At 44.0% G+C, this 27,173-nt stretch overlaps 1 protein-coding gene across 12 annotated transcripts; it reads right to left on the reverse strand.

Annotated features, from left to right (window-relative positions):
• Positions 1–20,393: 20,393 nt before the first annotated feature.
• Positions 20,394–26,775, reverse strand: LOC123111624 (uncharacterized). 12 transcript variants are annotated; one of them, XR_006454585.1, is made up of 14 exons: positions 26,170–26,772; positions 25,963–26,086; positions 25,625–25,697; positions 24,586–24,796; positions 24,219–24,497; positions 23,862–23,990; positions 23,575–23,782; positions 23,056–23,300; positions 22,793–22,878; positions 22,357–22,710; positions 22,188–22,271; positions 21,607–21,667; positions 21,119–21,206; positions 20,394–20,651 (listed from the first exon to the last, which is right to left on the reverse strand). XR_006454585.1 is itself a non-coding variant. In XM_044532449.1 (2 exons), the coding sequence occupies exons 1-2, from the start codon at positions 26,452–26,454 to the stop codon at positions 25,668–25,670; spliced, it is 315 nt and encodes a 104-aa protein (XP_044388384.1). In that variant the 5' UTR covers positions 26,455–26,775; the 3' UTR covers positions 25,625–25,667. The 12 variants fall into 12 exon arrangements, 1 of the variants encoding a protein (XP_044388384.1); XR_006454592.1 differs by having other exon boundaries at positions 23,056–23,291; positions 23,866–23,990; positions 24,219–24,796; positions 26,170–26,774; XR_006454589.1 differs by having other exon boundaries at positions 22,950–23,300; positions 24,219–24,796; positions 26,170–26,774.
• Positions 26,776–27,173: the final 398 nt, after the last annotated feature.

The raw sequence follows: 27,173 nt of genomic DNA on the forward strand, positions 1-27,173 counted from the left end.
TGGAATCCATCAATGATTGGGTCGAGGACCGGTGCGGCTGGGTCGCCCTGACGGATACTGGTCGGATGGTCCCTGTGATCGAATATGATCAGGCAGGACGACCATGGGTTGAACTTTGGGGCGACTGGCTCCATCGCATACATCCCTGAGCGCGCGCTTGCCGTCCCTTATAGGGATGTGCGTCATGTATACCATGTTTACTGTCTTTACTTTGGGGGGTAATTGCTTCTGACCCCCGGTGTTCGGTTGGCGAGTTTCTTCGTTATCGCTGTCACTGGGCAGCCCCTTCACCTTGTGTTCGGCATTAACCTTGCCGACTTGTTTAAAAACCCAACAACTTCTGTTGGTATGAGTGGCTGGTTTAACGGGGGTGCCATGAATCTGGCAGGGCCGGTCCAGTATCTTATCTAACTTGGATGGTCCGTCTCTATTTGCCTTGAATGGCCTTTTCCGCTGACCGAGTTTGGAACCCCAGAATCCGGTATTGACTGTCGTGTCTTGTGTTCCTTCATTGTTATTGTGACGATTGTTTTTATTGTGTCATGGCTTGCCGTTGCCATGTCGAACTTCGGAAGTACCCGGATCATCGGTGTTGTTGCTTCTACGAGTGAACCAACTATCTTCTCCCGCACAAAAATGGGTCATCAGAGTGGTAAGGGCAGCCATGGATCTTGGTTTTTCTTGACCAAGGTGGCGGGCGAGCCACTCATCTTGGACGCTATGTTTAAAGGCCGCAAGGGCTTTGGCATCCAGACAGTCGACAATTTGGTTCTTTTTGATTAAGAATCTGGTCCAAAGTTTCCTGGCAGACTCCCCGGGCTGCTGGATGATGTTACTTAGGTCATCCGCGTCTGGAGGCCGAACATATGTACCTGGAAGTTATCATGGAAGGCGTCTTCCAATTCTTCCAAGATGCCGACGGAGTTCTCGGGGAGGCTGTTCAGCCAGTGCCGCACCGGTCCTTTTCGTTTTAGTGGGAGGTATTTGATGGCATGGATGTCATCACCACGGGCCAAGTGGATATGGAGGAGGAAATCTTCAATCCATACTGCAGGGTTTGTTTTTCCATCATATGATTCGATATTCATGGGTTTAAACCCTTCCGGGAATTCGTGTTCCATTACTTCATCAGTGAAGAAAATGGGGTGTGCGGCGCCTCTATGTCGGGCCACGTCGCGACGTAGTTCGGAAGTAGTTCATCTGCGGTCTTCGGCCCGGGCGTGGTTATGTTTGTCTCATCCGGCCAGATGGCCATCTTCGCGCATCGGTGCATGCCCCCGAGATCCATAGATCGATCTGGTCTGACCTGCTCTATTTTCTAAGTCATGCCACATGCCATATGTGTATCCTCGAGCTGTTGTGTCTCTCTTTTTACGGCGAGGTAGTGCGGGCTGGTGTTCAGCTTGAGTTGCCACTTTATCCCGGCCACGTGGTAGTCGGTCACCCGCATTATGCGCTGGTAGGACGGGCTCCAGCACCTCGTCGTCAAATTGGGGTAATAGTTTGCGCTTCGGGTAACTTTTGGTTGGATCCTTGCAGTGGCTATTAGCCGGCGCTTGAAGCGCTCCTGATCGACGGGCTCCTCACGCATGATAAAGTCTTCGTCGTGAAGGCTCACCTCGTACTCGGAGAGCGGAAGGTAGTTATTGTCCTTCGAGTCTTCATTCATGGCCTGTTCATCAGGGCTAACTCGCCCATCTTCCCATTCATCCTACTCAGAGGTTGGCTCAACGGGGTCTTCATTGTCTTCGACATCGTCTGGAGTGTTATTTTCTCCTGTGCCAGTATTGCTGTTTTTTCCACGACATGGTTTAGAGCGGCGCCGCTGGCGTCGGCGCTTTTGCTGTATCTCAGGAGTTTTATCCTCAACTGGATCCTTCTCATTTTCATCATTGTTCTCTTTTGGTGTATCCACCATGTGTACGTCATACGAGGAGGTGGTTGTCCAATGCCCTGTGAGCGGTGGTTTCTATGCCTGCTCCCCTTAGGCACCGTCGTCCATACCATCGATGTCTTTGGAGTCGTAATCGAGCATGTCAATTAAATCTTTGACAGTTGCTATGGAGTGGGTGGTGGGTGGGAAGCAAAATTCTCCATCATCGGCTTCCCATTCAAGCCGGATATAGTTCGGCAGGGAGTCCCCTGACAAGGAGAGGGTTTTTAATGAGTTTAGCACATCGCCTAAAGGTGAGTGCCGGAAGATGTCCGTGGAGCTAAACTCGACGATCGGCGCCTGACAAGATTTGATGGACGCGGATGCAGACGTTTCGGAACCTATGGCCGGAAACAGTTTTGAGGTTCCGGTGACAGTGGCCCCGCTCGAGGCTGGATCTGTGTGTGGCTCTAACGCCGCTGAGTCTACGGCTTCCAGGGCGGGGCTGAGCTTCCCGTCCTTGGTCGACGCAATCCACTCCAGATCTAGGGCCAGAGCAGTTGCAGGCGCTATCTCCTAGGCATGGTCCGATGACAGATTTAGGTCATATTCATCGTGGTGGTAGGGAGCAGCCGTCCTGGGCTCGGATACGTCGAAGTTCAAGTCTCCGCAGATATCAACAATGTAATTCAAGCTTCCAAACCTGACCTGATGGCCAGGGGCGTAGCTATCGATCTGCTCTAGATGGACAAGTGAGTTGGCCTATAGTGCGAAGCCGCCGAATACGAAGATCTGTCCGGGAAGGAAAACCTCCCCTGGACTGCATTCTTGTAGACGATTGATGGAGCCATCAAAACCTTCTGGTGACAACGCAGCAGAACTCTCAATGAAAGCACCAATGTCGGTGTCAAAACCGGCGGATCTCGGGTAGGGGGTCCCGAACTATGCGTCTAAGGTCGATGGTAACATGAGGTAGGGGACACGATGTTAACCCAGGTTCGGGCCCTCTCTATGGAGGTAATACCCTACTTCCTGCTTGATTGATCTTGATGAATATGGGTATTACAAGAGTTGATCTACCACGAGATCATAATGGCTAAAACCCTGGAAGTCTAGCCTATATGCTTATGATTTTGGCCTACGAACTAAACCCTCCGGTTTATATAGACACCGGAGAGGACTAGGGTTGTACAAAGTCGGTTACAGAGAAAGGAATCTACATATCTGAACGCCAAGCTTGCCATCCACGCAAAGGAGAGTCCCATCCGGACACGGGAAGAAGTCTTCTGTCTTGTATCTTCATAGCCCAACAGTCCGGCCCATGTTAATAGTCTGGCCGTCCAAGGTCCCCTTAAGCTAGGACTCCCTCAGAGGCCACCAAGCCCCAGGACAAGGCCCACGCGCCACCCCGCTCATCCAGAACCTTCTAAAAGCGGCTTCATCTCGCAATGTGGTCAATAAACAAGATATTCGCTTTTGAGCAATGGCAAAGCATGAGCATAACCTTCTGTCCTATTCTCCAAGATGGATGGGCCTTCATTATTTGAGACCACCCATGAATAAGTATCTTTTGACCTCCAAGGGAAATGGAGTAGGTCGGCATAAACATCATGGTGTGACCAAGCGTAAGTCTGGCCCGACCATGGTCAGGCATCTATATAGGAACAATAGAACTGGATAGTTTCTGTTTCAAGAAGATCACAACTGTAAAACTGTGTATAATTAAGCAAGAGTTTATGAACAACATATATAACAGAAAATAACTCGTACCATAAGTTTCTTGACATAGTTGGACCTATTCAGCATGTGCACCAGTGGCACACATATCCCATGTGGCCTTCCACCACTAAAACTCCCCACAAGGACCTCAAGACGATGAATAAATTGTAGGAACTGGTGGATGTTGTCCCAGTCAACTTCAGTGCCATCAGTAATAGTCGAGTTCTTAAAGAATAACAAGCGAGTAGTGTGTTGAACTTTGAAGTAACCTACACGTGCCACCAATTATAAGAAATATTAGTTAGGAGTAGCATCTTCATGAGAGAAGGGAATCACAAATCATTGCTACTTCTGAAGTCAAATTGTGATTAGTTAGACAGAATAGGTGGATAAGAGGTAATCGAGGCAACGTGCAAGCACCAGATACAAAACTAACATGGATGAACTACTGGAATGATGTCGGGGTGGAAGATCACAGTGAAGATGAGACCAGGTTCTGCTATTTCCATCAACATTCGTGCGCCAACTTTCAGTCTGTAACACTTGGGCAAGTTTATCCAAGTTCAGCCATAAAAAATACCAATCTTCTTGGTTCATGAACCCAGCTCGGAACTTATATACATGGCTTGTCTTCAATGTGACCATTAAACTAGTGTATTCTTCTATGGCAAGGCCGGCCATCTTAAGTACATGTGTTATGGTAGAGCAAGGAATGCACTGTAGGAAAAAATAATATGAGAACATAATATATTTGCTATCCAAATCTAGAAATAATTTCCTCTTTCACGTTAGTGTAGACCATGGTACTAGTACCTTTATCCAAATATAGCAATCCAAATTTCCAAATTAGTCAACAACATGTTAAAAAAAACACCCTCCCGAATAGAAAATAGGATTCTAGGAACATATTGTGAGCGTTTTAAAATCATGTGTTAGGATGAGAAGGAACAAGTGTGGTGTCTCCCCGAGGGTGAAGAAACCTGTAGGGTCCTTGCACTTTGGGTACTGCAAATGAAACACACTAGATTCAGTAGGAAGAAAAATGCATCAACGGCGGCGGCTACCATCCTAGGATTACCCATGACGAAGGGACTAGGATTTATTGGTGGTGGATGAAGAATTAGTACCTGGATCTCCATGAGAAAACCATATGCAATTGCTGAGAGGAGGTTTTCTCTGAATAAGGAGACGAGGGAGAAGGGGATTCAGGCCCAGTGAAATATTGTTGCTTCGTCCATCCAGCTTACTGCTACTCCTGGAAAGGTGGGGTTTTTTGTGGTTTGACGGCTCATTGGGCATTACTGCGGCGCTACGACCGGGGTGAGTCTACCATGCAATTGGTCACTCTAATTTGGTGCATGGCACGTGGACCCCGTTGCCGGATGCCCCGCATATCAGCGAAAGGAAGTAGAAAGGCATGAGTAACTAGTTACACATAAATATATTTTTAATAGAGAGATACTCCCTCTGTAAAGAAATATAAAATCTTTTATATCACAACTTTATACATAAGAAAAATTAAGGGGAATATATATAACATAATATGGGGGTCCAGATGAGAATATAATACTCAGATAGGCTGGTGGTTCTGAACTTTGAGCCACAGGCCGGTGATCCTGCAGGTTTGGGGGCCCATGTGTTCTAACTCAGCGCATCTCATATTGCAAGCGATCAGTACAGCGCTGGTTTTAGATGTTGTCGCAAGGCGAATATAGTGAGGGAGTCCTGGATTAGGGGGTATCCGGATAGCCGGACTGTGTTCAACGTCTGTATTATTGAAGTGTGAAGATACAAGACTCAAGACTTCGGCCCGTGTCCGGATGGGACTCTCCTTGGCGTGGGAGGCAAGCTCGGCGATCCGGATATTGTGTTTCCTTTCTTGTAACCGACTCCATGTAAACCCTAGCCCTCTCCGGTGTCTATATAAACTAGAGAGGTTGGTCCTGAGAAGGCCGATCACAATTACTATCATACCATCATAGGCTAGCTCTTATGGTTTAGCCTCTACGATCTCGTGGTAGATCTACCCTTGTACTACCCATATCATCAATATTAATCAAGCAGGAAGTAGGGTTTTACCTCCATCGAGAGGGCCCGAACCTGGGTAAACATCTGTGTCCCTCGCTTCCTGTTACCATCAGCTTTGACACACAGATCGGGACCCCCTACCCGAGATCCGCCGGTTTTGACACCGACATTGGTGCTTTCATTGAGAGTTCCTCTGTGACGTAGCCGCAAGGCTCGATGGTTCGTCTCATTGTCAAGGACGACATTACCTCGGAGGGGGCTCTGGCTGTAGGCCAGATGCTCCGGCTTGGCAGCTTTATCATGGATGCCCCATCGGCGATGGCGCCGACGATGGCTTCTAGGGTCATCAATCATAATCTTTGTGTCAGTTCGGAACTTGCCGAATAGATGGATCCAATGGATCTCTCCTCCCTTAACGAACTCTTGGATCGCATCGCCGCTCTGGGAGTTGCCGCAGACTATGACCGGATTGGGCTTAAACCCGACCGAAGGGACATCAGGTCCCCGCCGGCCACCCATGAGATAGCGATAGTGGAGGAACCACACGCGGATTGCCCCTCAACTTTGAGGACAAATTATGTTTGGATCACCGAACTCCTTGAGCCGAAGACCTGCTCAAAGAAAAACTTGACCCAGGCCCCGAACTTAGAACCGGACATTGGGCCGAAGAAATTGGGCAGCACTCCGGATTCTGAGCTGTTAAGCTCGGAACCGCCTGCTCCCTTTGGCGTTAGATCGGATCAAAATCCGGATTCTACTAACAGCACCTACCTGGTCTTAAACTGTCTCTCCCGCATCAGGCAAGATCCCCAGGAAACCATACATCGCTACTGGGCCAGATTCCTCCTTGCGCTTAACAAGGTCAGGGATTGCCGCGAGGAGAACATGGTCTCACTCTTCTACAAAAACTGCACAGATGAAGGACTCCTCAATGCGATAAGCCACCGTGACATAGTACGCTTCGCGGACTTGGCAATCATAGTACGGAAGTACTGTGCGATGGAGAGCGCCTGGAAGACCCAAATAAAATTTTGGGATAGTACTGCTCTCACCAAGACCTTTGTCCGAACTAAACGGACGGACTCTCATAAGTCGTCTGACCCAATCCCCAAGAAACCAAAGCCCACCCCAGGGCGGGGATCCGTATTGGAAGAATGGCTCGACGGGCCATGTAAGCTCCACAGTACTCCGGATACAACACCAACTCATAGTCTTAGGGCATGTTGGATACTCCGGCAAGTGGCAAAAAGTGGCGAGGATCTTCTTGTGGGCCATAAAGCGAAACAACATCCTGCTAGCGAACACAATACGGTACTAAACAGTCTTCGAGACTTTTGCCTCGAATAATAGGCGCAAGTGAGCTCGTTGAAGCTCCGCTGAAATTTACCATGTGGCAAAAAATAAACCCCTGGAACGACACTGCTATAACTTTTAACGCCAGTGATGAACCTCGATTCCAGACTATCCGGGCACCAGCCGCTCTGGTCCTTAGCCCAATCGTAGATGGCTTTCGGCTCACTAAAGTGCTCATGGACGGTGGAAGTGGATTAAATCTGATTTATGAAGAAACACTCACCAAGATGGACATCTATAAAAGCCGCATTGAACAAAGCGGCACGACCTTCGGGGGAATTATCCCTACTCGGGAAGCGCGGTGTGCATGAAAAATCACACTTGATGTGGTATTCGGCACCCTGGAGAATTATAGGTCCGAAGAAATCACATTCCAGGTGGCTCCTTTTAGCAGCAGATACCACGCCCTTTTAGGGCGGGACGCATTTACAAGCTTTCAAGTTGTGCCCCATTATGGGTACATGAAGCTTAAAATGCCAGGACCCAATGGAATCATCACTCTGGCCAGTGATCCGGATGTTGCACTTCGCGCCAAAAATAAAACCGCAGCACTAGCCTTGGAAGCGTTATCTGAAGCCCTAGCAGCCGAAGAGTTAACAACACTGCGGGCCACCATGGACAGGGACGACGTGATACTAGACAAGCGACCCAAGTCCACCTCATTTAAGCCTGTAGATGAGATAGTCAAATTCCAGGTCCATCCAATGGACCCCACAAAGACAGCTTCCATCGGGACACAGCTGAGTCCCGCGATGGACGCCGCACTATGAGATTTCTTACGCGAGAATTGGGACATTTTCGCCTGGCACCCATCGGACATGCCAGGCATCCCGCGCAGATTGGCCGAACACAACCTCAATATTCTAAAAGGATATAAACCAGTCAAGCAGACCCTAAGGCTATTCTCAGAGCCCAAACGATAGGCAATGGGGAAGAGTTAGCCAAGCTACTCAAGGCCGGATTCATCAGAGATATTAAACATCCGGATTGGCTGGCAAATTTGGTGATGGTACCAAAGAAGGACAAATCCTGGCGCCTATGCGTCGACTTCAAAGACCTCAACAAGACTTGCCCCAAGGATCCCTTTCCCCTCCCTCGCATAGATCAAATCATCGATGCCACAGCTGGACACGACTTGCTGTGTTTTCTCGACGCATACTCTAGATACCATCAAATAAATATGGTAGAGTCTGACCAAGCTGCAACAGCTTTTATAATGCCATATGGCCCTTTTTGCTTCAACACTATGCCCTTCGGGCTCAAGAATGCTGGCGCAACCTATCAATGCATGATTCAAACATGCCTGGAAAAACAAATCGGCAAAACAGTGGAAGCATATGTGGACGACGTGGTCATAAAAACTAGACACGTCAAAACACTGATAGATGACTTGAGGCTCACATTCGATAACCTCCGGACATACGACATTAAGTTGAATCCGGAAAAATGTGTCTTCGGCGTCCCATCGGGGAAACTGCTGGGATTCATTGTTTCCAATAGAGGAACTGAAGCAAATCCGGCAAAAATCCGAGCTTTGTCTCAGTTGGCTATACTAGCAGACCTCAAGCATATGCAGAAGCTAGCCGGATGCGTGGCCGCTTTGAGCCGCTTTATCTCCAGGCTAGGAGAAAAGGCATTGCCTCTTTACCGCCTCCTTCGGTGCACCAAACACTTTGTATGGACGGATGCAGCCGCGGCCGGACTCGATGAAATAAAGACCTTACTGGCCAGTAATCCAGTCCTAACAACGCCGAACATTGGCGAGCCTATGTTATTGTACATAGCGGCAACACATCAAGTTGTAAGTGCAGTGCTCGTCGTCGAACGAAAGGTTGACAGATACAAATTCCCGCTCCAAAAGCCGGTTTATTACATATCCACAGTCCTCACCCCATGCAAATCCCGATACCCACACTATCAAAAAATAGCATACGCGGTCTTCATGGCATCCCGGAAGCTGCGAGACTACTTTCAAGAGTATTCGATCACAGTAGCCTCCGAAGTACCACTCAATGACATAATAAACAACTGCGACGCTATGGGCAGGATTGCTAAATGGGCCATCGAGCTCCTTCCGTTTGACATAATGTACAAACCACGGCGGGCCATCAAGTCGCAAGTACTGGCTGACTTTTTCGCCGAATGGACGGAAGCCGAACTCCCTAAAGATTACGGCGCATACTCCAACTGGATCATGCATTTTGACGGCTCTAAAATGCTGGCCGGATTGGGAGCAGGTGTAGTCCTGAAGTCTCCCACCGGAGACACGGTCCAGTACGTCCTCCAAATACTTTACACGGACTCCAACAATGCAGCCGAATATGAGGCTTTGTTGCATGGTCTTCGGATGGCGGTCTCTATGGGCATCCAACGCCTGGAAGTGCATGGGGATTCGAACCTCGCAATATCACAAATAAACGGAGACTTCGATGCCAAGGATCCAAAAATGGCGGCCTGCCGTAATGCCATCCTCAAAATGTCAGCTCGGCTCGAGGGGCTCGAATTCCACCATGTGGCTCGAGAAAACAATCAGTGCCAAACGCGACCCTGTCCCACCTAACATATTCCTGGAAAGGCTGTTCAAGCCATCCGTAGTATGGGAAGGGGAGTCCGGCAATACCAGCACGGATCCAAACACATCCCCAGATTCCGAACCATCAGACACAATCGGAGGCTCTGACACCGAAATAACATCTTCAGCCCACGAAATCATGGCCATAATTGCCCCGTGGACTGAGCCTTTCTTGGCCTACCTAAATAGGCAGGAGCTCCCTGAGGACCAAAACGAAGCACGCTGCATAGTCCGGCGCTCTAAAGCTACAAGGTCCACGAAGGGGAACTCTACAAGAAAAGTGCGACCGGAGTGCTCCAAAGGTGCATCTCCGAAGAGGAAGGGAGGCAACTCTTGGTTAAAATCCATGCCGGACTGGGCGGACATCACGCTGCGGCTCAAGTGCTAGTCAGCAAGGCCTTCCATACAGGCTTCTATGGGCCAACGGCCCGAGCAGACGCACAGGACCTTGTCCAACATTGCGTCGGTTGCCAGCTCTTCGCCAATCAGAGTCATATGGCCCCTACCGCTCTCCAAACAATCCCCATAATTTGGCCCTTCGCGGTCTGGGGGCTGGATATGGTCGGACCCCTTAAAGGGGAAGCCATAAGAAAAAATACCTACTGGTCATGGTGGACAAGTTCACCAAATGGATAGAAGCCAAACCAGTCAAAACAGCCGAATTTGGACCTGTGATAGACATCATATCCGGGGTCGTACACCGATACGGTGTCCCCCACAGCATCATCACTGATAATGGCTCAAATTTCACAGCCGACAAAGTGAAGGCTTGGTGCGGCAAAATGGGCATTAAGCTCGACTATGCTTCCGTCTACCACCCACAAACAAACGGCCAGGTCGAACGGGCAAACGGTCTCATCATGAGCGGCATCAAACCCAGACTAGTGCGATCTTTAACAGAATCAGATACACACTGGGTAGAGGAGCTCGACTCCGTACTCTGGGGGCTGCGGACCACACCGAATCGAACCACCGGATATACACCATTTTTTATGGTGTACGGTTTGAAAGCATTACTACCCTGCGATGTAATACATGACTCGCCACGCGTACGCATGTACGAAGAGAAGGAAGCCGAGTTAGATCGGCAGGATAACTTGGATGCCCTAGAGGAGGAGCGTGATGTCGCAAAAGCCCGTTCCACATTCTATCAGCAGCAGGCTCGATGATATCAAAGCATAGAAGTGCGGGCCAAAACTTACAATATTGGCGAGCTTGTTCTACGCCTACCGGAGAAGAAAAAGAACAAACTCAAACCCAAGTGGGAAGGCCCCTTCGTCATTGACAAAGTTCTCACCGGAGGAGTGTACTGTCTATGTAATGCATCCGATAACAGACTCGAGCCGAACCCATGGAACGCGGCCAGACTCCAGAGATTCTACACCTAACGCCGAACTCAGTGTTCGTCTCCTTACCCCTCCTTTTTAATTATGCTCCACCCCTTTTCTCTCCTTTCTCGACCCTTTTTTTCTTTCGCACAAAGTATTTAATACAGTGCAGACTCCCGGATCATTCCGGCTGTACTATGTGTATAAGCTATACCTGGGGGCTTCCTATTCGGAAGCTATACATAATTACTTTAAATGGCTTTTTGCCCATCGCATATGCGTTCTTTTTCCATATGTGCCTTTTCTTCACCATTATATGCATCGATATGACTTAAGATGTGGCCAAGCTGGGTTGCCTGGCTCTTGTGTTTATGCCCTACGTTCCCGTTAATTCGGCTAGGGCATAAGGGGAGCACCTCTGCGATTGTTACTTCCGGTTCAGCCGGATGTGTACCTCAGACTGGGTGAAGCCTAAAGCTAGTTTCCTTAAGAGAATATTCGATCGGTGAACAAAGGATGTATTCGTTGGTTTCAACAAAAAACCCAGAAGTTTTGTACCCTGCGCCATCGTTCACAGTCTGGACATGTGCATCGACACATGCATACCCAGGGAAAGGAACCCATAACGGAACTATTCTCCCTGGAAGATGTTTCTTGCTATCCATGTAATATAACATAACTAGTTGGGTACTTGTCTGTTCAAGCACTTATGACCCCTACACATGGTCTCCACGCATAGCCCAGTTTTTGTATAATTGAGCGGGTATTCGGACACATCCCGGACTATAGGATCCAAGGGCTGAAGCGAAAAGGTCCGCCATGACAAATGATTTCAATCCGGCTAGGGGCCACTTATGCCAATTAAATTACACAGTCACTGAGACTGACTATACTCCTCCTCTATACCATCTAACAGGCTATCTAGCCTACAATCCTATTGAGAATACTTAGCGGCTAACGCTACCTGGTCATATACCAGACTCACGGGAATTTTTTGCCCATCGGACCCCGCCGGTCCTACTTCGGCCATATGGTTCGGTGATACGTCTCCAACGTATCTATAATTTTTTATTGCTCCATGCTATATTATATACTGCTTCGGACTATATTGGGCTTTATTATCCACTTTTATAATATTTTTGGGACTAACCTATTAACCGGAGGCCTAGCCCAGATATGTTGTTTTATGCCTATTTCAGTGTTTCAAGAAAAAGGAATATCAGACGGAGTCAAAACGGAACGAAATCAACTGGAGAAGTTATTTTTGGAAGGAAACCTACCAGATAGACTTGGACCCTACGTCAGGAGATGAGGGAGGTGCTCACGAGGGTGGGGGCGTGCCCACCCACCTAGGGCGTGCCCCCCTACCTCGTGGGGCCCCCGAAGCTCCACCGACGTACTCCTTGCACCCATATATACCTACGTATCGTAAACCTTCTTGCACCCAAAAACCTCTCGGGAGCCCATTCCGGCGCCCTGTCGGAGGGGGATCCCATCACCAGTGGCCATCTTCATCATCCCGGCGCTATCCATGACGAGGAGGGAATAGTTCACCCTCGGGGCTGAGGGTATGTACCAGTAGCTTTGTGTTTGATCTCTCTCTCTCTCGTGTTCTCTCTCGTGTTCCCTCTATGGCACGATCTTGATGTATCCCGAGCTTTGCTATTGTAGTTGGATCTTATGATGTTTCTCCCCCTCTACTCTCTTGTGATGAATTGAGTTTCCCCTTTGAAGTTATCTTAACGGATTGAGTCTTTTATGAGAACTCTTGATGTATGTCTTGCTGTGATTATCTATGGTGACAATGGGATATCATGTGCCACTTTATGTATGTTTTGGTGATAAACATGCGGGTTTCGTGACATTGGGAACCTATGCATAGGGGTTGGCACACATTCTTGACTCTCCAATAGAAACTTTGGGGCACTCTTTGAAGTACTTTGTGTTGGTTGGATGAATCTGAGATTGTGTGATGCATATCGTATAATCATGCCCACGGATACTTGAGGTGACAATGGAGTATCTAGGTGACATTAGGGTTTTGGTTGATTTGTGTTTTAAGGTGTTATTCTAGTGCGAACTCTTTTATAGATTGATCCGAAAGAATAACTTTGAGGTGGTTTCGTACCCTACCATAATATCTACGTTTGTTCTCCGCTATTAGTGGCTTTGGAGTGACTCTTTGTTCCATGTTGAGGGCTTGTTATATGATCTATCTATGTTATTATTGTTGAGAGAACTTGCACTAGTGAAAGTATGAACCCTATGCCTTGTTTCCTATCATTGCAATACCGTTTACGCTCACTTTTACCATTGGTTACCTTGCTATTTTTATTATTTCAGATTACAAAAACCTATATCTACTATCTATTTTGCACTTGTATCACCATCTCTTCGCCGAACTAGTGCACCTATACAATTTACCATTGTATTGGGTGTGTTGGGGACACAAGAGACTCTTTGTTATTTGGTTGCAGGGTTGTTTGAGAGAGACCATCTTCATCCTACGCCTCCTACGGATTGATAAACCTTAGGTCATCCACTTGAGGGAAATTTGCTACTGTCCTACAAATTTGTGCACTTGCAGGACCAACAACGTCTACAAGAAGAAGGTTGTGTAGTAGACATCAAGCTCTTTTCTGGCGCCGTTGCCGGGGAGGCAAAGGTAAAGGGCACTCACTCACACCCCGTCAACTAAGCTCTTTTCTGGCGCTGTTGCCGGGGAGGTGAGTGCTTGAAGGTATACATTTAGATCTTGCAATTAAATCTTTTTGTTTCTTGTTTTATCACTAGTTTAGTTTATAAAAGAAAATTACAAAAAAAATGGAGTTAAGTTTGTCTCATACGCTTCACCTTTTTAATATCTTTCGTGAGTATGATGGAAAGGATAATTGTGCTCAAGTGCTAGAAGAAGAAATCTCTAAATTGTTTGGCACTAAATCTTTGAATGATGAGCATGATTGCAATGTTGTTAGTACGAATTCTTTGAATATCCATGATGCTAATGATGATTGCACTAGTTATGATGAAAATATCTCTTATGAGCATGTCAACTTTTGTGGAGTGCATGTTTGCATGAACACACCAAATAGAGAAGATATTTATTGCAAGAGGCATAAGTACTTAGAAACCAAATTTTTGCAAGAAGAGCTAGATGAATGTGCTGAAAGATTCAATATTTTTCGTGCCCCTTGTGAACTTTGCAATGAACATGGTCATTTAAAGCTCCAATGCTATTTGTTTCATGATCAAGTCATTTCCAAATATTGTGATAATTTGATTACCCTTGAGCATCATAAAGAACTTAGCCTTCTTTTGGGTTATGAAGAAATGAAACGTATAACTGAGGGTATTCCAAAATTTAATCTTGATAGATTTCTTGATTTTGATCTAGAGAAGATTTATATGTATTGTGCGGTGAATTGCATTGAAAATCCTTATATTGCCAATTACATAAAGAAAAGAAAAGAAATAGAATATGAAGAGAATGCTAAGAAAGGGAAGAGACTTCCCAATATCCTCCTATTATTTCTTATGATGAATCAGGTAAAGAGGAGGAGTCTTCTATCCAACCAATCTCATCAATAAGGATCTCAAAGAGGAAGGTTGAACCCACACATAATGTGAAGAAGAAAAAGAAAAGAAGGAGCAACAAATCTAGAAAGGTATCCCTCCCAAATGATGTTGCTCCTATTACTCATTGTGATGATGATAATTGCTATACTATTAGTGCTATCAATATTTTTAATGATGAGAGTGATTATGCTTATGATATGAAAGGGCCCAAGCTTGGGGAAGCTATGTTTAATGAAGATGATATTTTCAGCATCCCAAGTTTTGATATGCAAAGTTGTTATGATGATAGCATGCCTCCTATTTATGATGGTTATATTGATGAAAGTGGGCTTGGAATAGTGTCAACTTTAGGAAGTAAAGATCCCACTATTTGGAGGATGTTGAATCTTATTGTGATGAATATGAAAGTGGATTTGGAAGAGTGTCAACTTTATTTAGTGATGATTCCACTATCTTGGAAGAGGTTTCAATCGATTATGATGAGAACGAAGTTGCTACTTATGATGATTATTGTGATGAAACTTATGCTATAAAAAGTAGTGATGATTATATTTACAAATCTTTTCATGATTATGATTACCCTTTTTCTGAACATTACTCTTTTAATGTGGAAACAATTTTTAGTGTTCAAGTCTCTTATGATACTCCCACTATTCCGAATGAGAAGAATTTTGCTTGCGTGGAGAGTAGTAAATTTTCTATGCAACTAGATCATGAAAAGAATGCTTTAGGTTCTGGTTATATTGTTGAGTTCATTCATGATGCTACTGAAAATTATTATGAGGGAGGAATATATGCTTGTAGGAATTGCAATAATGTCAAGTTTCCTCTCTATGTGTTGAAAATTTTGAAGCTATGCTTGTTTTACCTTCCTATGCTAGTTGATCCTTGTTCCCATAAGTTGTTTGCTCACAAAATCCCTATGCATATAAAGTGGGTTAGACTTAAATGTGCTAGTCATATGCTTCATGATGCTCCCGTTATGTTTCAATTCTTATCTTTTATGTGAGCATCATTGTCATCATCATGCCTAGCTAGAAAGGCATTAAAGAAAAGCGCTTGTTGGGAGACAACCCAATATTTATCCTTACTTTTTTTGTGTGTCCACATGATTATGCTACTGTAGTAATCATGTTTTATAGCTTTTGTTTCAATAAAGTGCCAAGTAAGACCTTTAGGATAGCTTACGGTGATAGTTGTGTTGATCCTGCTGAAAATCAGAAACTTTTGCACCCAGTAGATTAGTTTTGTTAATTCACAGAAACGTTCGTATGATCTGATTATTTTTTCTATGGATTGGCACACGAATTTCTTAGGACTTCCTAATTTGGTAGGATTTTTGGAGTTCCACAAGTATACGTTTGATACATATTACTATAGACTGTTCTGTTTTTGACAGATTCTGTTTTCTATGGGTTGTTTGCTTATTTTGATGAATCTATGAGTAGTATCTTAGTGTATGAACCATAGATAAGTTGGAGTACAGTAGATATTACACCAATATGAATTTAGAATGAGTTCATTACAGTACCTAAGTGGTTGTTTTACTTTCTTATACTAACGGAGCTTATGAGTTTTCTGTTGAGTTTTGTGTTGTGGAGTTTTCAAGTTTTGGGTAAAGATTCAATGGACTATGGAATAAGGAGTGGCAAGAGCCTAAGCTTGGGGATTATCAAGGCACCCCAAGGTAATATTCAAGGAAAACCAAGAGCCTAAGCTTGGGGATGCCCCGGAAGGCATCCCCTCTTTCGACTTCGTTCATCGGTAACTTTACTTGGAGCTATATTTTTATTCACCACATGATATGTGTTTGGCTTGGAGCGTCATTTCCTTTTGTTAGTTTTTGCTTGCTGTTAGTTAGAATAATTTTTTGCATCTTTAGTTTCAATAAAGAAGTCAATGATAGCCTTTGCCATGCTTATTTTGCTAGTATACATGTTGCTGTTTGAAAACAGAAAGTTTACCGCTGTTGCAAAAATTCCCTAGAAAAGTTAGAGAGTGGTATAATGTTGAATCTTTTTGCATATTGAGATCTGATAAATTTATTACAGTAGGAATTTTATTTCATAATTTTTGGAGAAAGGAAGTATTGTTACTCTTGCATTCTTTACAAACTGTACTGTTTTGACAGATTGCTGTTATGTTTGCATTGTTTGCATATGTTTGCTTGTTCAATGATTATATTTGAGGATAGGAGTATTAAATATGCAGAGGCATTTAGTATGAAATGTTGAATAATAGTGTTAGTAATTTGTTACAGTAGAAAATGATAAGGTTTTGCATTGGTTTATACTAACCTATCTCACGAGTTCTTGTTGAGTTTGTTGTGGATGAAGCTTTTGATAAAAAGAGAAACCATGATATGAGATGAATTAAGGAGGCACAAAAGTTCCAGCTTGGGGATGCCCAAGGCACCCCAAGATAATATTTCAATAAGTCTCAAGCATCTAAGCTTGGGGATGCCCCGGTAGGCATCCCACCTTTCTTCTTCAACAACTATCGGTTAGTATCGGTTGAGCCTAAGTTTTTGCTTCTTCACATGAGTTGTGCTATCCTTGCAATGTAGTTTTCTTTAGCTTTGCTTGCTGTTTGAATAAAGTATCAAGATCTGAAATTATTAAATGAGAGAGAGTCTTCGCATAGTTGCATAATTATTTAGCTACTCATTGACGTTCACTTCTATCTTTCGGAGTAGTTTGTCATTTGCTCTAGTGCATCACTTATACCTTTTAGAGCATGGTGGTAGTTTTATTTTGAAGAAATAGATGAACTCTCATACTTCACTTAGATTATTTTGAGAGTCGTTAATAGCATGGTAATTTGCTTAATATTAATATACTTGGTATTCAAGATATGTGAAACTTTCTTTTGAGTGCGTTGAATACTAAGAAAAGATTGATGCTTGATAATTGTTTTGAGATATGGAGTTAGTTATATTAAAGTCATGCTAGTTGGGTGATTATGAATTTAAAGAATGCTTGTGTTGAAGTTAGCAAGTCCCATAGCATGCACGTATGGTTAAAGTTGTGTAACAAATTTGAAACATGAAGTATACCTGGCTTGTGCATCCTTATGAGTGGCGGTCGGGGACGAGCGATGGTATTTTCCTACCAATCTATCCCCCTAGGAGCATGCGTGTAGTACTTGATTTTTGATGACTTCTAAATTTTTGCAATAAGTATATGAGTTCTTTAGACTAATGTTGAGTCCATGGATTATACGCACTTTTACCTTTCCGCCTTTGCTAGCCTCTTCGGTACCGTGCATTGCCCTTTCTCACCTTGAGAGTTGGTGCAAACTTCGCCGGTGCATCCAAACCCCATGATACGATACGCTCTATCATACATAAACCTCCTTATATCTTCCTCAAAACAGCCACCATACCTACCTATCATGGCATTTCCATAGCCATTCCGAGATATATTGCCATGCAACTTCCACCACCATCATCATGACATACATTACTTTTGTCATATTGCCATTGCATGATCATGTAGTTGACATCGTATTTGTGGCAAAGTCACCATGCATTATTTTTCATACATGTCACTCTTGATTCATTGCACCATCCCGGTACACCGCCGGAGGCATTCATTTAGAGTCATATCTTGTTCTAAGTTTCAAGTTGTAATCCTTATGTTGTAATCAATAGAAGTGTGATGATCATCATTATTAGAGCATTGCCCAAAAAAAGGGAAGGCCAAAAAAAAAGAGGGAAAAAAGAAAGGCCCAAAAAAAGGGCAATGCTACTATCTCTTTTTCCACACTTGTGCTTCAAAGTAGCACCTTGTTCTTCATATAGTGAGTCTCATAAGTTGTCTTTTTATACTAGTGGGAATTTTTCATTATAGAACTTGGCTTGTATATTCCTACGATGGGCTTCCTCAAATGCCCTAGGTCTTCGTGAGCAAGCAAGTTGGATGCACACCCACTAGTTTTCTTTTGTTGAGCATTCATAGCTCTAGTACATCCGTTGCATGGCAATCCCTACTCCTCATGTTGACATCAAATTAATGGGCATCTCCATAGCCCGTTGATTATCCTCGTCAATGTGAGACTTTCTCCTTTTTTGTCTTCTCCTCACAATCTCCATCACCATATTCTATTCCACCCATAGTGCTATATCCATGGCTCACGCTCATGTATTGCGTGAAGGTTGAAAAAGTTTGAGATTATGTAAGTATGAAACAATTGCTTGGCTTGTCATCGGGGGTATAGAAGTTGGGAACATCTTTGTGCGACGAAAATAAAGCATAGCCTAACTATATGATTTTTTAGGGATGAACTTTCTTTCGCCATGCTACTTTGAGAAGACATGATTGATTTGATTAATATGCTTGAAGTATTATTATTTTTATGTCAATATGAACTTTTGTCTTGAATCTTTCGGATCTGAATATTCATACCACAATTAAGAAGATTTACATTGAAATTATGCCAAAGTATCTCTCCGCATCAAAAATTCTCTTTTTATCATTTACCTACTCGAGGACGAGCAGGAATTAAGCTTGGGGATGCTTGATACGTCTCCAACGTATCTATAATTTTTGATCGCTCCATGCTATATTATCTACTGTTTCGGACTATATTGGGCTTTATTATCCTCTTTTATATTATTTTTGGGACTAACCTATTAACCGGAGGCCCAGCCCAGATTTGCTGTTTTATGCCTATTTCAGTGTTTCGAGAAAAAGGAATATTAGACGGACTCAAAACGGAACGAAATCAACTGGAGAAGTTATTTTTGGAAGGAAACCTACCAGATAGACTTGGAGCCTACGTCAGGAGATGATGGAGGTGCTCACGAGGGTGGGGGGCGCGCCCCCTGCCTCGTGGGGCCCCCGAAGCTCCACCGACGTACTCCTTGCACCCATATACACCTACGTATCGTAAAACTTCCAGAACAGAAGATAGATCGGGAGTTCCGCCGCCGCAAGCCACTGTAGCCACCAAAAACCTCTCGGGAGCCCGTTCCGGCGCCCTGCCGGAGGGGGATCCCATCACCGGTGGCCATCTTCATCATCACGGGACTATCCATGACGAGGAGGGAGTAGTTCACCCTCGGGGCTGAGGGTATGTACCAGTAGCTATGTGTTTGATCTCTCTCTCTCTCTCGTGTTCTTTCTCGTGTTCCCTCTATGGCACGATCTTGATGTATCCCGAGCTTTGCTATTGTAGTTGGATCTTATGATGTTTCTCCCCCTCTACTCTCTTGTGATGAATGGAGTTTCCCCTTTGAAGTTATCTTATCGGATTGAGTCTTTTATGAGAACACTTGATGTATGTCTTGCCGTTATTATCTGTGGTGAAAATGGGATATCATGTGCCACTTGATGTATGTTTTGGTGATCAACTTGCGGGTTTCTTGACATTAGGAACCTATGCATAGGGGTTGGCACACATTCTTGACTCTCCGATAGAAACTTTGGGGCACTCTTTAAAGTACTTTGTGTTGGTTGGATGAATCTGAAATTGTGTGATGCATATCGTATAATCATGCCCACGGATACTTGAGGTGACAATGGAGTATCTAAGTGACATTAGGGTTTTGGTTGATTTGTGTCTTAAGGTGTTATTCTAGTACGAACTCTTTTATAGATTGATCCGAAAGAATAACTTTAAGGTGGTTTCGTACCCCACCATAATCTCTACGTTTGTTCTCCACTACTAGATGACCAGTTGCGCCAATGGCGCAAAGGCCAAGGGTAAACCATGTATTGAAAGAGTGTACATTAATATTATTCAGACACATATTGAAACATATGAGAAAAATCCACTTACTATAAATACAAGCGATGCAATACCCATATAATGTACCACGACATATCTGTATTAATAGAACCGTTAATTAGTTAGACACAAATCCACACCCGAGAAGCACATTGCACAGGGTTAAAAAATTTAAGCCTCACATTCCCAAGCAATCTTAAGGAGGCCAGCAGAATTGAAATCACTGATGCAAAGTATCAGCAGTTAGAAATATTTATACACACAACTTCTTTATTGTAGTCATATGATGATGAAATCGGTACGTAAATCAGCACCAAGGATAGCTGATCAGACAAATAAAAATCCTGCATCCCACTGAACAACAATATTATGCAGGACTCATTTTAAAAGGCCCTCAGTTCTAATTTCTATAAGAGCTTGAAGCTTTGGAGCCAAGGCTACGAACCTTCTCTATTGTGACTTCTAAATGTACCTATGAAAGTAAGGATCAGGAACATTCTCTATTAAACCAACAAACTGAACAATGAGAACTTGAAATATGTAAAAGTAATAATGAAAGTATTTAATCTGTGCATGTACAGTGGACAAAGATTACAACACACGGCATGTTGCAAACATCCTAACCAGCGTACTTTTTATGTAACATGAGAACTTGAAATGTGTTAAATAGAGAGAAAAGGCTAATGACCTGTCTACAAATTAGAAGTGAATTGAATATTTACTATAATGTAACATGAGAACTTGAAATATGTTAAATAGAGAGAAAGGGCTAATATCTGGTCTAAAGAACAGAACAAATTTGAATATCAGTTTCGCCAACCCTGGATGATCCAACTCACTTGGTATAATCTAGGAAATTAGGGAGCAAATATAAGTAATCCTTCAAGACGCTAGCAACATCTTCAGGATTCGACGGAAGGCATGTAGTGGAGTACTCACAGAGGAAATCGCTGCCGGATAGGCCCTTGGCATCGAACAGAAGACCGCACCTCGTTGCATTCTTCTCCTGCCGTTGTAGCTCCCTCTCCTGTGTCCTCTCGAAATTAAGGAAAGAGCAGTAAAGTAGTGAACAGAGGTATCTAAGACGTATAACTCAAACAACAATTTCTTTCGCCCAAACAAACTAAAAGAATTTTATGTTTGGTAGCATATATCCAAGGGAACAGACATGTTGTCTGTCTTATTTCCTTGACACACATATACCGAACAATAAAATGGATCACACCTTCTTTTATACATATAGGCAAGCCAACCATCCAAACGGTCTATGTATGTAACTAAATCAATAATCTAAAACCAGCAAGCAACATGCTTGAGGGAAACACATGCTACTCTCACAAGCACGATCTGGTTCACAGGAATTAGATACAGACTGTTTAAATAAACAAAGGGAAACACATTGTACTCTCCCAAGCAAAACCAGAAACCTGAATAAATGACCGGAGGCCAAGTTCACATATGCTCCAGCCATGATTTGCCCCCAATTTTCTGCAACCAAAATGAAAGTGTGTCATTAATTTAGCAGCGGGTACAAGCACATACTTAACAAGGGACAATCCTAACTTGGGATTCAGAGGCAAGAAACAGTTCGAACATGTGTGCGTGACTAATTTAGTAGCTGGTACAACCACTTAACAGGGGACAATTCTAACCTAGGTTTCAGAGGGAAATGGTTAAAGAGGTAGTAGGATTTAAGTCCTAAACAGTGTAGCATGTAAAATATTATGACATCACTACATAGACAGAGCTATATGCCTATGCTAAGCTTCAGTCGACTTATAAGTTTGTTATCACTTATAACTACAGAACATGTCAAAATCATAAATTAGAGTTAACTCTATCTCTACCATTATGTTTTTCATACAACTGTCAAATTTTACCAATCATGTTTATCGGAAAAAATCAAATAGTGAACATTGGAAAACGGACCCAATCATGTTTAGAAGAAGTTATGTACATGCAACCTAGAGAAACAGTTTATAAAGTACATAAATCCAATACAAATTACCTCAAGAGCAGCTTCCAACGATTCAGATGAGAGACTCAGTTCTGATTGTATATCACCAACACTAACTTTTCCTTGGTCAATTAGCTGCCAAGTAAAAGCATAAAACCCACTTAACTAATAACACCAAAACATATGTACAAAAATCTTGCTCTGTAAGATTAGCAGGTACCTTTCTAAGAAATGTAGAAACATCACCAGAATTGCTCACAAGATTCCCAGCCCATGTAGGCTGATCAACAACCATATTTGTGCATTGAACTTGTTGATTTTCCGAGCCTCTAACATCACATGTTGAGGTAACCAGCTCTGTTGTCTGTGCTTTGTTTAGGTTGGACAAACCTGAGCTCATGGGTGTGAGGTTCATGAATTTGTCCTTTACTCTTGCGCTTAGATCTTATTTGAGCAGAATTTTCATCATCCAGCCCAACTTATGTGGTATCCTGTTCAGCAACACCATTGACAAGGTGTATGGAGCTAATTCCTCTGACTCCAGAATGCTTGAGCAAAATATCCACAACTCAACCTACAAACAGATATATACAAGAAAAATATTAGCAAGCATAAACAACCAAGGTAAACAACATACACGAGAAGAAATAGCCTACCATTCTTAAGCCCAGATTTTCCCCATATCTCCACTTGATGCTTTTCTATCTTGCGCATATAGGATGAAAGCAAGCCCAGCATGTCCCTGGAAAAAATAAGCAGTTAGTAACCAAAAAGCAACATATATCAACAAGGTTAAAGAAAGTGTTAGGTGACCTGGTGGCCAGATCCATCCCTTTGCGTTCACCAGCAGGGGAGTACATGAGAGAAGAAGAGATCTGGAAGAAGGGATGGGTGGGGAGCAGTAGAGAGGAGACAATACCAAAGAAATGATGTCGCGCATCCTCCGCGTGCCTTGTCCGGGCAGGAGGTCCGGCCCTGCCACACCCCTCTTCTCCCCTTCATGTCCCTCCTCTTATCTCTCTCCCTCTCATCTTCTCACCCCTCGCTCCTCTCCAGATGCCCCCACACTCTCCTCCTCCTCCTCCTCCTCACCCGTCTCATCAAGCGCAAAGGGCAAGAGTGAACCAAGGACTGATAACTTGATCGAGGAAGAAACTTCATTTCCTTAATAGCATTTGGCATATTAGAATAAAAATGAAGTACCATCAGGTTGATCTCTAATTTTCACTGAACTAACAAAAACACATTTTACACTGCCCACGTACTACTATTACTGTCCATTTGGAGTAGAATTTGTAAGTGAATGTTTATCTACTGCTGCACTCAAGTTATCATATGCTTGAACTAAAACATTCCTATCTTCAACTAAATATATCATTGTGACCAAGCACACACAATCCAATAACTAAAATACTACAGTTCCTCCGGGGATAAATACCTTTGGTGTAGCCGCTGCAGGCGACACTGGACGGACCAATGTTCTTGTTCCTCCAGCAAACTCTGTGGCGACATTGGACGCTTCGTGCAAATTTCGACGGAATTTGATGGAGATTATGGCCCAAGGACGCAAATTGATGGAGATTCCGGCCGAGGACCCCTCCATCTTATAGCAGCCAAGTTAAATCCTGGTCGGGCACTCAATCGATCTGTGTTGGACAATGACACGGTCACGAATTCAGTCCAAATCAGACACCGGAGTAGGATATCAGAGATTAAGAAGCTTACCTACAGTTCACGCAGCCTAGCAGATGCATATGGGCTTCTGCTGCCCACTGCCTCTACTTGCCACCGCTGCTGCTGCTTGCCACTGCTCCTCCCAGCTGATCTGCAGGCCCTATAAGAACTGGGCAAGATCTGGGCAAGAAGGAATGGAAAAATACAAACCTATATTATACATACTATTACAGTTCGATATGAAGATTCTCAAGAGAAATGTGTAAACTAAAATACTAAAAAGAATCATAGCCAATTAAAAAATGGCTGCATACACATATACAGATTTTCAGGAGAAATGTGTAAACTAAAACACCTAACAAATATTTGAATCATGTATATGCAAAGCACATTGCTAGCACGACCCACCATGCAAATGATCATCATAAATACTTGTGAAGCTGTCTCAAGACCCTCTCCCATTTGAAGCCGCACCTCCCTGTCTCTCCTGCAGATCGAATCCAGCGCTGCCGCCATCGCCGGGAAGCTCGCCTCCGCACCCGGGGCAGACGAGATGCGGGGTATGGGTTTATTAGCCCCAGTAAAATGACTTGCTCCCTTAGAATTCTTCGCATAAAGTCACGAACTGTAGTTCAATATATTTTTTATTTCTCTGATACACCTCTCATTAGATAAATGGATCTGGATCTGAAAAATATATACTAATGGTCAACAAAAGTAGAGTAGTCCCTTTGGAAAGGGCAAAAGGGAATAAAAGCACGGCTAAAATATATACCATTCATGCCCTGTCTCAACAATTTCTGCATCTCATCATAATTAAAACATGATTCGCATCTAATCAGAACTAAAAACCAGTTAACAGCTCGATCAATGCCAGCATTTAAAATCTAAACACCCTACAATTCTGTAATGCAATAGCAAAGAAAAACTGAATAGTGGTTGTCCCCCTTGATTCTTCAACATGTCCTCTCTTCTGCCTCCCTATCCTACAATACAACAACCAAGAAATAGAGCAATTAATCATAAGCGCATAGCAATAAGACCAAAAAGATTGGTTCAGTTGAACTATTAGTAAGCAGGAGACACGACGAAGATCAAGAATTTACAGACATCATGTGCAAACATGCAACATATCATCATTGCAGTACTGCCGCAAGTATCGATCACTAATTACAATATCATGACAGAATGCTCATGTGGCCATTCTTATCCCAAGATATGCCACCTTCTTCTATGTGGCATATTCTAATGCAAGTATGGACCAAGAATATGTTCTAATTACTTGCTAGCACTCCAAGATAATTATAGAACATGCAAGTATGGGCCAGCGAATCGATTATATGTGCAGGTACAAAAGATAAAGTGGATAACCAGCCAATTAGATAAAACTGTAAAAAAAATAAACACCTGACTGTACTTCCACTGAAGCTATTGCAGCATAGGTAGTTTTTTGCTCTTGGTCTGCACCAATGGACCCAAGGTATCATGCTCTTGTGTTAGAGAATACCATGTTTTCTTTTTTATTCTTTGTTTATATTGGCATGTGAAATGCAATTCACCACTTTGTACTCAGACTTGTTTTGCCCATACACCAGAAGCACCAGAAGGCAAACATAAACAATAAACAGGAGGCAACAATGAATTAAAAAAACAGAGGATATGCATATGCTAATGAATTAAAAGTAAACATTTGGAAATATCCCAAATGGTAAATCTATCACGAGAAGTTTCTTATGAATCTTTGTAGCAATTTTTTAGAGAGCATCAAACATGTAATCAGATAATTCTTTGTAAGCATGCATCCAAATTCATACCTGGACAGAGTGTAGAACAAGGGGCAGCAGATCAACACCCCCTTCAGTAAACAAACAGCCACCCCTGGCAGTACTGCAAAAGAAATCATGTAACTCAGATAAGCACTGATATAGCCATAGAATATATGAACAATCAGATTCAGTTGACCACTCTGTTCCTGCCAATGCCCTCCATGAGCTAATGAGAGGATCGATTCAATTGAAGGAAGCTTCCTCGTAGCAACATGACCAAAACTATATGTGATTGCAAGCACACGGGATTGCTAGGTACAGATCAATTGAAAGAAATCTTAAGAACAAAAAACAAAATTTCCAAACATGCATCTTTTGAGCAGTACATGTATGTGTTGCTTATTCGCCTTCTTTGCCATGGCTTGCTGCTCCAAGCACGTGCAGCCCCATATCCTCCATGGTTTGCTACTCCAAAACTGAGCAGCCCCCAAATCCTCCATTTTTACTGTTCTGTGTGTTTCTTCGTGTGAGAAAGGAGAAGAAATGACATAGAGAGATACATACGGGAGAAGGGAGAGAAGGGACGTGGTCACCTCTAGACTGTGGTCAAGCCTCCCTGGAAGCAAGGTCCCGCCCGACCTCGCCGGTGCAGGCCGACGCCGGCGGTGGAAGACGACGAGCCGGCGGCACTCCTTCCGGTGGTCCTCTCCTGTTGGCCGTCGACCCCCTCTCCTCTTTCCTATCTCTTTCTCCCTCCTCTCATGTTCTTCCTTCTCTCTCTCCCTCTCATCTTCTCTATCCCGCAGATCAAATCGAGCGGCGCCGCCACCGCCCTTTGTCTGCAGGTCGTCACGCTCCTTCCGGTCACCCTCTCTCATCCGCCGTCACACCTCGCTCTCCTCTTTCCTCTATCTTTCTCCCTCCTCTCCTTCCTTGTCTCTCTCCCTCTCTCATCTTTTCTCTTCAGCAGATCGGATCGAGCGCCGCCGTTCTTTGCCGCCGCTGGAGAGGGCAGTGAAGAGGAGGAAGAGGCGGCACGGTGGAGAGCAGGGCAGAAGGGGAGGAGGCGGCGGCGGCGCCGTGGAGAGGGAGGGGAGCGGGGCGGCTAGGGTTGGAGGGGAGGGGATTGGGTGTGCGTGTGGCTCGGGGCGGACGAGGGAGGGAGGAGCGAGGGGCGCGGGGCTGTGGATTGGGGCTAGCGTTCGCACGGTGCGGTGTTTTTTATGCTCGCGTGGTGCGCTGCAACCCCACGCGCGGGGCAATACGGTGGTCTTTTTTCCCTCGCGTGGTACCGTGCGCTCGATGTCTTCGTTCGTTGTGACTACCTACCCCTTCATCCTTTATAAGTTAGATTAGTGGCTTTGGAGTGACTCTTTGTTGCATGTTGAGGGCTTGTTATATGATCTATCTATGTTATTATTGTTGAGAGAACTTGCACTAGTGAAAGTATGAACCCTAGGCCTTGTTTCCTATCATTGCAATACCGTTTACACTCACTTTTACCATTAGTTACCTTGCTGTTTTTATTATTTCAGATTACAAAAATATATATCTACTATCTATTTTGCACTTGTATCACCATCTCTTCGCCGAACTA

The sequence above is a fragment of the Triticum aestivum genome, chromosome 5B (assembly GCF_018294505.1).
Source record: "Triticum aestivum cultivar Chinese Spring chromosome 5B, IWGSC CS RefSeq v2.1, whole genome shotgun sequence".
In the NCBI taxonomy this organism is placed as follows: Eukaryota; Viridiplantae; Streptophyta; class Magnoliopsida; order Poales; family Poaceae; genus Triticum; species Triticum aestivum.

What these genes read in the sequence shown, in the direction of transcription:
- LOC123111624 (XM_044532449.1), bottom strand. Translation starts at nt 26,454, where the DNA reads ATGAGAGAGGGTGACCGGAAGGAGCGTGACGACCTGCAGACAAAGGGC. An exon ending in GGCTTGACCACAGTCTAGAG is followed by an intron (nt 25,698 to 26,169) that starts GTGACCACGTCC and finishes TTTCTTTTGCAG; the next exon opens with TACTGCCAGGGGTGGCTGTT.